We start from the raw sequence: 17,062 nt of genomic DNA on the forward strand, positions 1-17,062 counted from the left end.
CTTGTTCTTAAAAAGAATACATAAAGAGGAGTAATGTATAAGGAGGCTGGAACAGTAGGAAAGGGCTAGGTTATAAAAGACTGAATATCAAACAAAGCATTTTGTGTTGGATCCTAGAGGGCATGGGAGCCATTAAATTTTATTCAGCGTATGTGGTGGCTGGAGGCTAGGAGGGAACATGATCAAATCTGTGCTTTAGAAAAATCATTCTGGTGACTGAATGGAAGATGGATTGGATCAGAGAGAGATCTGAGTCAGGCAGACCCACCCATTGGCTGTGGCAATGATGAAGGCAGGAGATGTTACAAGCCAGAGTTGTATCAGTGTCAGAGAAGAGAAATGGGGCATATTCAGGAAATGTTGCAAAGGTGAAATCTATAAGCTTTGGCAACATTTTGAATATAGCGAGTAACAAAGTGACTAGTGGAGGATAACACCAACGTTGTAAACCTGAAGTGTTGCTCTTTACGGTAATAGGGAAAGTAAGGGGAAGAAGGTTTAGAGGAGGAACAGATCATGAGGTCTGTTTTGGACATGTTGAGTTTAAGATGTTTATTAGACATCCACTTATGAAACATTGAAAGTTAGCAGAGAGATTGGGGCAGGAAAGGTATATTTGAGAATTGTTATCATAGAGATGGCAATTAAATCTATGGGAGATGATGAGATCAGCCACTGAAGTGTCAAGGGAGAAGAGAAAGGACAGAACTCTTTGGGAACCTGTGATCAGAGGGTATGATGTGGAAGAAGATCCAGAAAAGAAGGTGGGTAAAGATCGCTCTGATAGATAAGAGGAAAGTGCTCCCAAAACCTAGAGAGAAAAGAGGAGAGGTGATCAACAGTGTGAAAAAACTGCAGAGAGGTCAAGGAGAACAAGGATTAAGAAAAAGCCACTGGAACTGACAGCATCAGAGAGAGCGATTTTGGAGGAATGATCCCATTAGAGCTGGATTGTGGAACGATAAGGTTAGAGTTAGAATGTGAAAGGAGAGACAATTGTTGAAGATGACTTTTTCCAAGGAGGTTAGCTTTATAGAGCACAAGAGATAGAGGTGATTTCCATCAATTATTAAGACAGAAAAATCAAATGAGGGTTTTTTGAGAATAAGGGTAGACATAAAAAAAGGAATAAGGGTAGATAGGGATGTTTGTAGGCAGTGAGGAATGACCCAGTAGACAGAGAGAAATTGAAAATAAGTGACAAAGCGGGGATTTCAGAGAGGGTAATATGATGGAGAAGATGAGATGGAATGGGATCTCTAGAACAGATATTGGGGTTAATGTTGATAAGAAGTAAGACCACTTCATCAAGTAAGACAGTAAGAGAGAGAAAGCATCTGATTGATGGGAGAGGAGGAAGAGTGGAGGAAAAAAAAACTCCTGGCAAATAGTCTCAATTTTTTATATAACATGTGAGTCAAGGATTTCAGCTTGAGGTGAGAGTAGAGGGGAGAGTGAGAGCCAAGGAAAGTTTGAGGAAGGAAAAAAAGTTTAGAAAAATCACTGTGGAGAGTAGATTTATTCATTTTTTTAGTGAGTGCCAGTTCATTCTTGTTTGGGATTGTTTCTTTACCTTTCCTTCCTTTTCTCTCACCTTTTCTCCTAGATTGCTTCTCCACTCACTACCCTCCCATTTCCACTCTTCCTTCTTGAAATCCCATGGCTTAGGCTAAGTTTTTGGTGGAAAACTGTAGAATTCCAGGGACCGATAATTTTATCAACATATACTTACTCTGGGAGAAACTGTTGAAGAAGAGTAGGCCCTGATTATTGGAGCTAGGGATTTGAGACTAGAACCTGAGGCTAAGCTAAAGATGCTTAAGTACTTCTCTAATTTTATTTCTCTGGTAATGATGTAGCACCATGGGCTATGGGTATGTCTGTGTATCTATGTGTAAACTCATCATACACATTACCTACAATGCTCTGACTGCCTCTCTTCTCAATTCCAGGTCCTCCCCCAGCAGTGCTAAATACAGCAGTCCCCTCAACACTTTCACAGTGCGGCCTGGAACCCGACAACCAATTTCCTACGTATACTCTGGAGCACATAGAAAAGCCACATCCTGAGCTTTTTGCCTGCTTCAGTGGGCTGAAAGTTACCCGAGAGACACATGGACAAATGAGAAGCAGTCTTCTGGAGAAAATGAAAGGCTCTTATTTGAATTTTGACAAAACACTGTCATTGACACTGGATTGAAGAGGGAAGGAAAGGGAAAGACCCTTAGCTAGGATCCCAAATTAACAAAAGCCCAAGTTTCTGGCAGGATAGAATTTATGCCCCAATCCCCCCTACCCACCCCAACAAATACAAAAAATGTTATGAAATTTTTGAAAGTTCAAACCTAAGTAGCCTATGAGCAGACTATAGTAGCAGGGATGCTGTTGTCCTAACCCCCAGGTCTACAAAGGGCTAAAAGTCCTAATTGAAACTCCATGAGATTATTAATGGGTCCCATAGAACAGTTGGAATATCCATCTGGTTAGCCCTTAGATCTTGCTCTAAATGCTTGTCACTTATGGTAGAGGGCTTGACCAAGTCCCATCAGAATTGGGAGGTTTTCACTCCCCCAAATGGAAGGACCCATCCACAGCCATCCCACTAACATGGAGGCCCAAGAACATCAGAGTGCCTTGGACTGCTATTTATCTTGGGTAGAGAAAGGGAAGGGGGACACTATATTTTTTTCATTTCCTTAGGCCAGGACTAGGGGAAGATGAGATGTATTTTGAGGGGGATGGTGAAATGGGACTTGCTTTACAATTCAATTCTAGGTCTTCTTGGCCATGATTTTGGGATCAGAAAACAAAGGAGCCAGAAGATCTGAGTTCTAGGATTAGGCTTTGGAATCTTCATTTATCCAGGCCTTCCAATGGGCTTAAAAGGAGGACTCCTCACAGATCTTGGCCTATTCCTCCAACCCACCCCCTCAAAAAAAAGTTGTTCACCACATATATCATATATCACCAGGGTTTTTAAATCTATAGCTAAGAAATTAAGAATAAGGAAGGTAGTGTCAATGGATCATTTGTAGCTGATGAGTTTAATGTTTAACTGAGAAGTGAGAAGAGAAAAGGAGAAAGGAAGAAAAAGATTGTGTTCAATCTATCTGGCTCAAGGCAGGGATATCTGATTCCGAAGCAATGTCCCTTCTAATTGTCATTCCTGGACCTAGGCTCAGGTAAGTGACTTTCCTGAACTCAGTCCAGGGCCAGAGGAGCTGCCCGTCTCTGTCTCCTCTGGGTCAGAGGGTACCATTAGATGATAAAGATTGTGAATGTTGTTAATGTGTGAGTACGTGCCCAGTGGGAAAGTGCACAGAAGAAGCTCTGAGGAAACAGTTGGAAATTTGGAACATTGAGGAAAAATTGGGAAGGGAAGAGGGGAAGTGGAGGAATGGGAAGGGGAGAAGTGAAGCCTGCTAAAGAACCTAAAAGAACTCTGTATATCCCTTGCTGAGTCTAGGGGATGGTATCTGCCCATCTCTTTATAAGAAATGTACTTGATCCTACCTCCAAGCCTAGCCCTGGCTCTATGTATATGAAATTTGTGTGTATTTTCTCTGTGCAATGTTTTGTGAGAGAGTCTATTAACTTATATTCTGTATTAAGGCACACACAGGAGAGGTGGGGTGTGGGCTAACTGCTGTATATTATTTAGAAAGAGCAAAGAGTGGGTTTTTCTTGGCTTTGGAAATAAACAGGCCTAGTTTGAGATTACTGACCATGACCAGCTTTCCAGCTGTGCACTAAGCATTTGGAGTTATTATGATGGAGGTGGGAGGGAGGAGAAGGAAAGACAGCAGGAACAAAAATTGGCATATCTTTTCTTTTTGTTCCTGGAGGTCAAGTCCTTTAATTCTTTCAACTCCAACTAACTTTCCCTCTCTATCCCAGGTGGTAGGTGAGAAGAGCTGGTTGAAGGCTCAGTGAGGATGATAAATTTCTTACATTTAAACCTCCTAAGAAAGCGGTGATAAGGCTGGCAGCTTTAGGGATTTGGACAAGTCACTTCTCACTGAGCCTTAATTTCCTTGTCTATAAAATTCTAAAGTCTCGTCCCGCTCTAAAATCCTATGACCAGAAAGAAGAGAAAGCCCGGAAAATATTGGAAGAAAACACTAAAGGCAGAAGTGGCTGAGGCAGTGGGACCTAGGAAAAGGAGCGTTATATTTTGGAGTGGGGAGAACCAAGTTTGAATCCAGGCCAGGTCACTTACTGGCCATGTCAACAGATCCTTAGGCTTTATCTTTTTCATCAAATAAAGAACTGGACCGATCATGGACTCTTTGGATCCCTTCCAATAATTGGTGCTGCTCCTGGAGTCGAGGACCTAAATTCAAATCCAGCATCAGACTGGGCAAATCACTTGATCCCAATTACCTCACACACAAAAAATTAAAAAAATAATAATTGGTGCTTTAAGGAAATAATGGAGAGTCCTCAGGTGGCCAGGAGTTTTATATATCTCATCTAATCTTACAAACAACTAGATAAGGTAAAAGTTACTGGTATTGTTCCCAATTTATAGGTGGGGAAACTGAGACTCAGAAGGTGTGAATTGTCCACCTTCACTTGGCCAGCAGATGTCTGAGGAGGGATATGGAAGAAGGTCTGCCTGACCCCAAATCCTGCCTCAAGCTAGTCGCAAAAAGTCTGACCAAGACATTATGCTGAGAATGTTTATGTTTCCTCTTCTTTTTTGGCAGAGGGTTGATGGTGGGGGCAGGGAAGACCAGAAAGATGCTTTGGTACATCAGCCTGTACTTCACAGGGAGAAATGTGAAAATTTTCCACCACCTTAGATGGCCTCCCCTGGCCCCTTCTCCTTGATGCTTCCTCATTCCCTTAGCCTCATGTCTCGGCAGCTTTCCACCAGACCCCTGAAGCACACACCCAGTTGTGCAGAGATGCGTTCAGCTGGGACGGGTTGTACCAGTTTCTGGGGTGCTCACAACCCAGCCCTAAGCCAGTCCTGGTCTATCCCGGGGGGGCCAGAAGTAGAAGGAAGGTTGCCCTGTGCTTGGGACCCCGGCTCTCTTGACAGTATTAAATAAATAATGGACAAGCTTCCCTATTGCCCCCAAATAGAAATTTGATGGAGAAGGGGTGGGTAGGAAGGTTGTGGTGGGAGAAAAGGGACCAAGCTTGTCTGCTTGCTGCAGTCCCCAGAAAGGTGGGGTGGACCAGGTTGGCATAAATAGGGCAGATTGACTTCACCGAGAGTTTCTGCAGTCAACTGCTACCTGTGTGGAGCTCAGCCAAGGAGCCCCAGGCCAGGGCGCTCCCAGGCCAAACCTTGCCCAGGGAAGGCTTGTGGACAAGTGAGTCAGCCACAGGTAGATGGAGCAGGGTGCTGAGGATAGGGTGTTCCCACACCCCTTTGGGATTCCCCAGTGGGGCAGCTGGGCATTTATCCCATGGCCTACAGTGCAGGGGAGGGAATCCCTAGAAATTGCCCTTTGGGAATGTACCTGGAGCTAGTCCCAGGGGCCTCCCAGGTCAACTTATTACTTTCACTGTCAAACTCAGAAGCATTTTACTGGGGCCCTGATTTGTAAGAAGAGTCCTCCCTCACCACTCCTACAATCAAGTGCCAGTACATCCAACCAGCCATTTTGAGATCTGGTGGAAGCTGTAGAAGGCAGAGTTAAGGTAAATAGAGAAAGAGGACAGCCTTAAACATTGAGGAATAGCAGAGAATTCCAGCCTAGCTCTCCACAGATTAAAAATCAGAATTTCCTAGAAACAACTCGTAATTTATCCTTTTTTAGACTTTTACAACTGGTAAAGTACTTTTCCAATTCTACCATCCTTTTGGGGCAGATATTCCCATTTTACAGGTGAAGAAATGGTCAGAAACATTAAGTGACTTTAGATTCACTGAGCTCATGGGAACTGGAAGAGATCTCAGGTATTGGTTCAATTATGTCATTTTATAAATGAGTAAAATAAAGTCCAGAGAAATGAAGATCACAGAGATGGCAAGGAGCAGAAAATTAAGTCCAGATCCAGACTCCAAATTCAGTGTATCTTCTACTACATCAACTTGCCTGATCCTTCAGAATCAGAGGAACTAATTTGAATTCTTTCAGGTAATGAAATTGGAATCTATTTAGGATGAGTAAAGAGTAAAAGGAAGGAAACAGTCGCTCCTTGAAAGCTGATTTGTAAAGTATGGGTCAGACCCATCCATTTCCACTGGCACCTGATGCCAGATTTTTCCAAACTCTCTCTAGCTAATGGAGCTTTTTGATTGTTGGCTTGTTTTTACTCTTAAAACTCAGAGCACATTCCATCATCCCATCATTAGTAGAGAGGGCAGAGAGTAGCCTCTTCAACTGGGCTCAGGGGTTGCTATTGATCGGTACCTAGAGGATATGAGTTTTAGGTGCCTTTTTCCCACAAGACTTTGTGGTGCTTGAAGGAATAAGATAGGAGGAGTTATATCTTTGGGAAAGATCAGGGTTATCAAACATGATTTTCTGTACTTTCTCATTATTTCAACTATCTCAGCCTCTAAGATCAAGCCTTCTCCATTCCCCCAACTCTTTTATCCTTTCTCTTAAAACTTCTACCTGAGCCAGCAACCAGCCATCTCTAGGAATTTTGCTTCCATGAAGTTCCCTTCCTTCTCCAATATCACCAATGTCTCCCTCTCCACTGGCTGCTAACAGGAAATCTTCAGGTTTCATGTAAAAATTAAGAAATGTTACGATCCCTTAATGATTAACTAGCCCAACAGCCTCTAAATGGAACCTAATTCTGGCTATTCTCATGGGGAGCAAAGCAACAGACTGGCTGGACCTATTTCCAAATTTGACATTTGCCCAACGATATAATCAATGGCAAATTGCATATAGAAAAATCTCAGGCCCAAAGTAGGTAGTTATTTTTTTCAAGGTCTCACAGATCATTAGTAATTCTTGACTCATTTCTCATTTTTCTTTAAAAGAACTTCATTTTTTTTCCTGGCTTACTCTCTAATTACTGTCCTATTTCTCCTCCCTTTTGCTGAAAAATTCTGATGAATAGCTCTCTGTGTATTTCTCATATTTACCTTTTCTTCTTCTCTCCCCTTGCCTCTTATGCATGCTTTATATACACTTTTTAGCTCTCTGCAATCTCTTGCCCACCATTCAATGACAATCTCCCCTTTTAGTAGTCTTTTTCTTTACCATTCTTGGTTTTCATGACACTGCTGCCTTCTGGTTCACTTCCTACCCTTTCTAACGACTATCTTTCCTATCCTGAATTCTTTCCTTTCGTGTTCTTAATCATTCCCTGAAATGTTTTGATCCTCAAGCTATATGACACTCTTCCTCAGAGAACTGATCTATCCTCAGCTTCAATCATCACCTTCTATGTAGATGATTCCCTCCACCTTCCATCCTCTTCTCATCATAGGTGCAATTACATATTGCAATACATAATTACTTATTTTCAGTCTTAAAAAACTGAACTCAGAGTACTCAATTAACAGATTGAGTGCCTACCCACTTTGTGTAGTAGAAAAGGACAGGAGATGAGGTCCCAGCTGATATTTCTGAGCTGTGTGACTATAAGCAAGTCACTGTCCATCTTTAAATTTCACTTTCTATACCTGTAAAATGGAGAATAATGTCTAGTGACTCCAGCTAGGAGCTCAGTATTAGAAAGGACTTCAAAGGTCACCTGACTCCTTACCTTGAATAGCTTCCCCAATAAGAGAGCTCAGGTTCTGCTTAAAGAAAGACTCCCTGCACGTATACAACAGGGCTCTTGTCAACCTTAGGAGTGCTAGAGAAATATGAACTGCTGCAAGCTCAGTTGTCATTCTTCATGGCTTTCCTCTTCCACCACTAGAAGCTACTATTGTCAAGATAATTCTTCCACATCTTTAAGCCATTAATACAAACTATTTTAAAATGTTTTCTTTCTCAGAAAGCTTGCTGTTTTCCTAATGATTTCCCTTGTAAAGATTCCCAATCACCTGAGTTCATTGCTTCTTTTCCTCTTGATTTTATGTCTTTCTCTCCTATTTAAACAGGTACTGAGTCCAGGTTTCTTCTTCTGTTCTGTGTCCCTTCTCCATTTCTGCTGCCACCATCCTAATCCCAGGCTTAATCATCTCACAGAATGTCATAGCTAGAAGAGACATGAGACTCTCTACTCCAGGGTTCTCAATTTTGTTTGTTATGGATGCCTTGGGCCACCTAGAGACCCTTCTCAGAGTAAGGTTTTTGAATGCATAAAATAAAAATATGTAGCATCACTAAGCAAAACTTCAAATAGTTATCAAAATATTAAAAAAAAATTTACAGACCTCCAATTAAGAACCCCTGAATTAGTTCAATTATTTTTCTTTATCTTTCTCCCTCTTCCCTTTATTTTTCTCTCCCCCTTCCCCTCCCCTTTGTATGTCTCATGTGTGTCTCTTGTATGTTTCTTGGTCTCTATTTCTCTATATGTGTCTTTTCATCTCTCTTTACTATCTTAGACTGGGAGGCAGAAGGGTCTAGACTTCTGATTTCTTTCATTTAGAGAACTCCTTAGGTGAGGAAATTCCGCCTACAAAAGCAGATGTTCCGGTGTTCTCCAGTTGAGTTTACCTGGGTTCACAGACAGGTTAAGTGAGTTGCCTGAGGTGGTACAGTCAGTAGGAGTTACAGGTAAGACTTGACCCCAGGTTTCCCCTGACTATGAGGCCCACTCTCTATCCATTACACCAAACTGCCTTGTTCTTACCCTCGCATGTTAAAAAGGAGGCAACTGAGAGCTAGAAACATGAAGTAATGTGTCAAGGGACACAGAAATAACAATAAGAGCTAGCATTAATATAGCACCTTAAGGGCTGCAAAACGCTTTACATGTTATCTCATTTGGCCCTGCAAAAACCTTAGCATTCCCTTTCAGTTGTAATTGAGACTGAGATAAATTAAGTGATTTGCCCAGGGTCATACTGTTACTACTAGTCTGAGGAAGGATTTAAACTCAGGTCTTTATTACTCCAATTATAGCAAATACATTTTAGAGAATAAATAGATAGACTAATCTTCCTGAATTCAAATCTAGCCTCAGATACTTAGTAACTTTGTGACCCTAAGTAAGTCACTTCACTCTGTGTGCCTCAGTTTCCTCATCTGTAAAATGAACTGGAGAAGGAAATGATAAACTATTCCAGTATCTCTGCCAAGAAAACCCCAAATGGGATCGTGAAATATCAGACACAAGATTCAACAACAATACAGTATTCACTCTGCTAAATCCAGGCTTTCTAACTAGAATTTTAAAAAGGAGGTAATTAAGGCTCAGTGACTTTCTCAAACACACAGAGGTAATAAGTAACAGAGTTCATTTAAATTCTTCTTGGATTCATTCATGCCCCATATCACATCAAACATGCAAATCATTCACTAGCTAGCTCATCTCAGCCCAATTCTCACTAGCTCCATTTTCTACTTCTCTCTCATCAATCCTGCATTAATAATTACATTTATGGAAAGGGATAGTAGATATGATCCTACCCTGAGTGTATAAATTCTGACCTGGTCTAAATTCTGACACATTAGCTATGAGACCCAAGGGAAGGCCTTTATTGCCTCCAGGAAGCTTTCTAACACTTAATTATTATAGCCAGATGTTTCAGTAGATAGACACTGGGCCTAAAGTCAGGAAAATCTGATTTCAAGGCCCTTCTTAAACACTTACTCTGTCCCAAGGACAAAGGTCACTTGTCTGCCTCACTTTCCTCATCTGTTAAATGAGGACAATAATAGCGCTTAACTTCCAGGTTTGGTGTGAAAACAAGATAATTGTAAAATACTCTGCAAACCCTAAAGCCCTACTAGTTATTATTAGTCTTCCAGTCTCCCCTCTTCACTTTCCCATCTTATTTTGAGAGTTATCTCCCTTTTTAGATTGTAAGCTCATTAGAGCATGGACTATCTTTTTATTAATTTTATCCCCAGCACTTAGCACAGGGTAAGGCACATCATAGGCATTAAATGGCTATTGGTTAGATTGCAGAAAAGATATAAGTAGGTTTTGAGAGAGAAAATTCCTAACCTGCAACTTATTTTGCTGCCAAAACCATCTGATTTTTTTAAAAATTCACCTATTTACAGATAAGGAAACTCAGATTCAAAAACATAAAGTAAATTGTCTATAATAATAGCACTTGCCTTCTAGGATTGTTGTGGGAATCAAATGAGAAAATAATTGCAAAGAATTTAACATGGTTCTTAGCACAATAGGCACTAAATAAAGGCCTTCCTTTCTTTTTATTAAGCCCTTTTAGGTCTCATACAGATAAACTGAATGAATTGGCAATTTTAGAACCAGCCTTTTCTTATATGTTACGATTTTATTGGAGCTATGCTTTCATCCTTTGGAAGTCCATCAGCCTTTTTGATTTTTTGTTCTTCATTGAGCACTTGCCCAATATACTAGAGACTTTCTTTTGATTCTTTCCTACAGATAACAGTGCATCATTAGTTATGAGATACCAGGGTACAATCAAGACTTTCCTCATAGCAGATCACCAAAATGATGAGATTAGTTACCAAATAATGAGGTGCAGGAGTGACACCTCAAAAGTATAGTGATGTTTGGGGCTGGTGATATGTATTGTCTCAAAAGAATTTGTAGGCTTAGACATCCTCTATATCAAAAGGCAAAGATTTCATAATGCTGTTAAGAGCAAGCTAAATCCATAGAGAAGTTAGCAAGGAAAGTGGTCTTAGCAATTAACAAGGGGAAAAATAAATTCCCTGGTAAAATGAAGATATCATTAAAGCATGGCAAGTTAAATGGACTAATTCCAGGAAGGAGTTAGCTACAGTAAAGATACCATAAGCCAGGAATATACTATGGCAGGGTCACCCTAAAAAGGAGTCAGCCAGTTACTGAAGTATTAATTTATAGAGGAAATATGACCTTGGGGGTTTGGCATCATAACTTGGCTTTCTGATTGGATACAGTAAAGGTAAGGTTTTCAGAGACCTTCATCTGAGATGGGACTGTAATCAAAAGTCCACTTGAACAAAAAGTTCATTTAAGTCTGAGATGATCCTATTAGTGCTCTTTTTTTTTTTTTTTTTTTTTTTTTAATTTTGTGGAGAACTCAGGTCAAGAACTCGCCAGGTGATCAGAAAAAGCAACACAAGGACACCGTCAAGGTCTCTCTTAACTTTAGAATCAATCTTTTGACATGGGCCTTATCAGAGAAGATATTGTGCTCTATGAGCAAAGCAGAATTGAATTACCTAAAATAAATGCAAGATGTGCAGAATTAGAGAAGCTATCCCAAATGTTCACATGGGCTATTTGTGTCCACCCTGTGGCAAAGGGTCATTTTGGTCAGATCAGCCACAGTTGGACACCCTGTAATTCGACTCTAACATAATGGTTTCACTTTGGTCCTCTTCAAGAATAAAGGACAACCAACAGTGCTCCTTTGATTGCCTTAGAGAGCTAGACTTCCGGTTTATATATAGTAATTCAGGCTCTCAATCTCTCTTTTTAAAATTTATTTATTTTTTTATTAAAGCTTTTTATTTACAAAATATATGCATGGGCAAATTTTCAACACTGACCCTTGCAAAACTTTGTGTTCCAAAATTTTCCCTCCACTCCCTCCCCTAGATGCCAAGTAGTCCAATACATGTTAAATATGTTAAGATATATGTTAAATCCAATACATGTATACATATTTATACAGTTACCTTGCTGCACAAAAAATAAAAAATAAAAATCAAATGTAGAAAGAAAAAAAAAAACCTGAGAAGAAAAACAAAATGCAAGCAAACATCAATAGAAAGCATGAAAATGCTATGTTGTGGTTCACACTCAGTTCCCACAGGACTCTCTGGGTATATATGGCTTTCTTCATCACTGAACAATTGGAACTGGTTTGAATTCAACAATGCGATGATTCAAATCAGGCTCTCTCTCAATGTCTGTTGCCCATGTTGAAAAGGGAGGACTGATCCTCCCAATTATTACATATACATCCCCTCAGATTGCTAGGACAACTGAACACTCTGAAAGACAAATTTTCTGGATAATTAATTTATGTTCTACCCTTTTCCTTTCGTTTCTGTTAAGATCCAACTCTTGAAAAGGTCAGTTAATCTTTGAAGGACATGGCATGGCTGAGAGAGATTTTGCTCTTACTCCTCAAGGCATAAGATCTTTAGGCCTAACCCCACCCAACTAGAAGACTTAATTTCTGTTTAGGATAGGAATAGAATCAGTATAAACAGAATCCAGTCTGAGTGGGAGAGGAACCCCTTGTCCTTGGTCTCTTCCATTAAAATTTAGGGCAACCCAGTTCAAGAAGGAGAAAATTAGCCAGAGAATTCCTGGTGGAAATAAGTGACACTGCTTAATCTCAAAATCTAGCCACATTCCCAGTAGCAAGAGCTAAAGAGTCAGTCCCCCTCCTCATTAAATGGGGACCCTCATTAAATCAACCCTCAATCTGGGTTGATTTCCACTTGTCAGGGAGACTTTGTTTTGAGAAGGGATTTAAGGCATTTCATGGTCTCCCTTAGGTTTTTTGATTACCCAGAGAAACGACTGCTTTAGTTGAATAAAAACTAAATTTTGAATTCTGGATTCTATAGCCACAGTTCTTTCCACCATTTCAAATTGTTTTAGGTCAACAGTTATTGTTATGAGCTAGAACAAGGATTCTTACAAGGTGTTAAGTCAGTGGAATTGATGAGACAATGGTTATCTAGTTTAGCATGGTGATTAATAGTTGTCTAGTTCAGTACATGTACTTAGTATTTAATATATCTACAAGTTTCACACCTATGATAAGAGAGCATATAAACTCAGACAACTCAGCCGGATTCAGAAGCAGAGAAGACAAGAGAACTGGAGGCAGGAGCTTAAGCTCTCAGAAGGAAGGAGAGAGAAATTCATTCATTTCACCTTCAGTCAGGCTCCTGGTGGCTGGCCTGGCCTCCTGCACTTCCCCTACTAAGACCAAGGCTGGTCTGAAAGGCTCTCCAGAAAGCTGCCCAGCATCAGGCAAGGAGACAATAAAGACTTTTGGAATTTAACACCTGGCTACTCTTGTGATTACTGAACTGAAACAAAGGCTGCCTCAGAGACCCCAAGAAAACTGAACCAAAGAACATTACAAGTTATCAAACTTTTTTTTTTTTTTTTTTTTTTTGAGGCTGGGGTTAAGTGACTTGCCCAGGGTCACACAGCCAAGAAGTGTTAAGTGTCTGAGGCCAGATTTGAACTCGGGTCCTCCTGAATTCAGGGCTGGTGCTCTATCCACTGCGCCACCTAGCTGCTCCCTTAAAGAATCTCTAAAAGGATTTAGGAGACTTCTCAGGATCCCCAACCACACTTTGAAAATCATTTTTTTCCTAAGATAATAATCTCCATTTATTTAGTGGTTTATAAATTTTACATACTTTCTCTTTTGCTGCTGGTAACAACATTGTACATCCCTTGTACAGATGAGAAAACTAAGGCTATTAAAAGTGAATTGATTTCGTTGAATAAATGGCTGAGAAGAAGCTATGGTATGTAGTGAGGTCAATGAGTAGCAAAATGCCTGGCACAGAGTAGATTTAATGACTGACTAATCCTTTGTGTTTTTAGAAGAGAGATGATGTAGAATAATGGAAAGAGAGCACTTTCATTTGAGTACTGACTTAGTACCTCATGCCCAGGAAGGAGCAAGTCATTTAATGTTTGCAACCTGACTTTCTCATCTATAACATGGGGTAATAATACTTCTACTAAAGAATTTGGAACAAAGTTGGTGCCTCTTGGTTTGAGGAATAGCTAAACACACCATAATAAGGTAGTAGAATATTAATATATTCCACTATAATAATTAATATATTCCCACTATAAGAAATGACAAATGGGAAGAGTCTAGAAAAATATGGGAAGATGCTGATGCCCCCGATACAGAGTAAATAGAAACAAGAAAACAGTATACACTGTGACTATTGTTTGATACTTTCAGTTATGTCCCTGGAGAAGCAGATAGAATATTGGGCCTGAAATCAGAAAGATTCATCTTCTTAAATTTAGTTCTAGTCTTAGACACTTTCTGGCTGTGTGATCCTGGCAAGTCATTTAATCTTGTTTGCTTCAGTTTTCTTGTCTGTAAAAATTAGCTGGAGAAGGAAAGAGCAAGCCACTCCGGTATCTTTGCCAAGAAAACCCCTAATGGGGATCAAAACAGTCGGACATAGTTGAAACGAGTGAACAACAAACTTCCTGATTCCAGGCCAGCATTTTCTATCCACTGGGCCACCACCCACTACTCTGACTGCAACAATATTAAATAAGAAGAAAATAAAACAAAGTTTGGATATTGTATAATTGCAACAAACAAGCTTGCTCTCAGAAAAAGAAATGGAAAAAATGTGCTTTCCTTTATTGCAGAGAGATAGAGTGGAGAAAGGGAGGGGGGAAAAAAGGAAAGGCAGAATATGTATATTATATATACCATTGGGGTGATAAGTAGATTTGCTGAACTTTTTTCTTTTTCTAGGTAAAAAAAGGGAGAAATATATTCAGAAATGAACAATGTAAAAAGTAAAAGGCATCAATAAAAACAAAACTACCTTATACTACCTATATCACTGTAGTGTTTTGAAGAAAGTATTTTGTGAAGTGCCATATTGATGTGAACAACTTTATTAATGATTTAAAAACAAAACAAAACATGGAAGCAACATAGTGTAGTAGAGAGCCAGCCTTTGAGTTGGAAGTTGAGCTCAAGTCCTGCCTCTGTCACATATGGGTTGTGTGGTCCTGAGCAAATATCTCAACTTTTCAATGCCCTAACTAACATTCTAAGGATATGAGAACTTAAATGTTGCCTCAGACACTTACTAGCTGTGTTACCCTGGGCATGACACTTAACCCTATTTGCCTCAGTTTCCTCTTCTGTAAAATGAGCTGGAGAAGAAAATAGCAAATCATTTGAGTATCTCTGCCAAGAAAACCCCAATGGGATCATAACAAGTTGGACATGACTGAAAACAACTCAACTAACATTTAAGTGGCATTAAAGGTTTAATCCTTATTCCTATCTCAATAAGAACAAGATTCCTTTCACATAACTGTCTCATTTTGTAACGGCAACATCCTTATGAGCTTGGTAAGACAGGCAGGGCTGATTTTATGAAGACATCTGCAAAAGAAACTTCTATTACAGTGGCCTCTGCTATTGCATACAGATAACCTTCCCCAAACTCCCTTCTCCAGCAGCTCATCTCTAATAGGAAGCATTCCACGATTAAAGGTTTTGCATCCTCCAAGATCGCAAATTGCATATTGTCCATAACAGAAACATTTTCAAAAGGACAAAGAAAAACTTATTTTCAGAGGCCCTTTAAATAACCTCAGAATGACTCAATACAATCAATTAAAACTTATACAGAATATCCAAATACCCCATAAGAGCATCTGAAAGATTCTTAAAAATAAAAATTAAACTTTTAGAAATAGCCCTACCAAAATATGGATCACATTTATGACCATATTCCTTAACCAAGGAAATCATTATGTATCAAAAGAAACAAATATTCAGTCAATTAATTTAAATCACAGTTTGCTCCTTTCAGCCAAGAACCAGGAGGCTGCAACTTGATGTTAAAAAAAAAAAAAAAAAAAAAGCAGCTGGAACATACTTAGGGGGGAGAGGGGAAAGGATTCCATGGGGCCACCCTTCTATATCAGGCTTAATTGGGGGAAGGGGATTTTATGTAGCCTCCCTTCGCCCTTCCCCTATTCCACGTGGCATTTCTCCTAATACCACCATGTTCCCAAACCCTCTACTTCTTTCTCTCTTGCTATATACTTTAACCAATTTCCAACAACCTTTCTCACTAGACCTCCATTGCTAAAGTAGCAGAAAGCAGTGGGGAGTGAGTTTAATCTTCCTTTGAAGACAAAAGATCCCATCTCTCCCTACCCCACCCAACTTCTTTTCCACATGCAAATTTTCTTTCTTGTCTCTCCTAAATCACCTTCAAAACTATTAAGAGTCACAATACAATGAATAGCTAAATGACTCCATAAAACCCATGTGTCCAGCAGAGCTGGATTTAAAGCAAAATTTATAATGTTAACAAATTATCCAATGTATTTCAGAAGGTAACATATTTTACCTAATTAGAGACACATGACCCTGACTTTCAGGCAAGTTAACAGAACTTCTTTTTAACAAGCCATTGTTCTTAAAATCTTACACTCAAAGATAACTAAATCTAGCCTGAATGGGTAACAGTAAAATTATTTTCCACAATTTTAAAACTGCCAAAAGAATACGTTTGTTTTTTTGTTTGTTCTTTTACTTACAAATTAGTGCAACAAATATAAAAAGTTTAAAATCACAAGCAAATTTTATGCTAAGCAGTTGCAACATTGAAATAGGCAATTCTTAATCATTGTTTTTAAATTTTTAGCAGAACTCTTTAACCAACAAAATAGGTCACACAGAACACAAATCACACACAGACTGCACAGTTACAACATTAAACAAAACATTTAACACATATAACTAGAGAGTGCCCAAAAAGGAGCTCAGAGTCAGATCAGACCAGATATGTCTTAGAAGACACCCAAACCAGAGGGGATCATCCAACATCCTGGAATGACACCCTTCTCAGAATTTAATGTCCATTGGCATGTTATTATGTTGATATGCCGATATTATGCCAGATGCTAGCACAGACAGACAGACAGAACAGGTAAACAGATCAGATTATGTCCTAAAACATCCAGATTTACTCTTCAGTGGCCAAAATGAAGGTGTCCACCACTAGGCGTGCCTGCAGCTAAAAACTGCTCTCTCTCCCGGAGACTCTGGAAAAATCTAGAGGGCCAGCCTCTCCAGGCCAAGAACCCAGATCTCCAGCTGCCCCCAGGCCCAAGGCTCTCTAATCTCCAATCCTGCTTTCATTTTCTGATATCTCAGTGGAGCCTCCAAAATGTAAGGCCACAGAAACTGAGGCAAGATAGAAATTAGAGAGTTTTTAATATTTTATTTGGATTTCGGAGAGGGAGAGATTGTGCTGGGGGCATGCTGCCC

General features: G+C 39.7%; 1 protein-coding gene across 1 annotated transcript in view; it reads left to right on the forward strand.

Moving 5' to 3' along the window:
* Positions 1 to 12,598, forward strand: part of C4H6orf132 (chromosome 4 C6orf132 homolog) — a 56,169-nt gene extending 43,571 nt beyond the window's left edge. The window contains exon 5 of the mRNA XM_074310930.1: positions 1,953 to 12,598. Coding sequence (XP_074167031.1) covers positions 1,953 to 2,070 — 118 coding nt within the window. The 3' untranslated portion in view covers positions 2,071 to 12,598. The remainder of the gene's footprint in view (positions 1 to 1,952) is intronic.
* The last annotated feature ends 4,464 nt before the right edge of the window (positions 12,599 to 17,062 follow it).

The sequence above is a fragment of the Sminthopsis crassicaudata genome, chromosome 4, assembly GCF_048593235.1.
Source record: "Sminthopsis crassicaudata isolate SCR6 chromosome 4, ASM4859323v1, whole genome shotgun sequence".
NCBI lineage: Eukaryota > Metazoa > Chordata > Mammalia > Dasyuromorphia > Dasyuridae > Sminthopsis > Sminthopsis crassicaudata.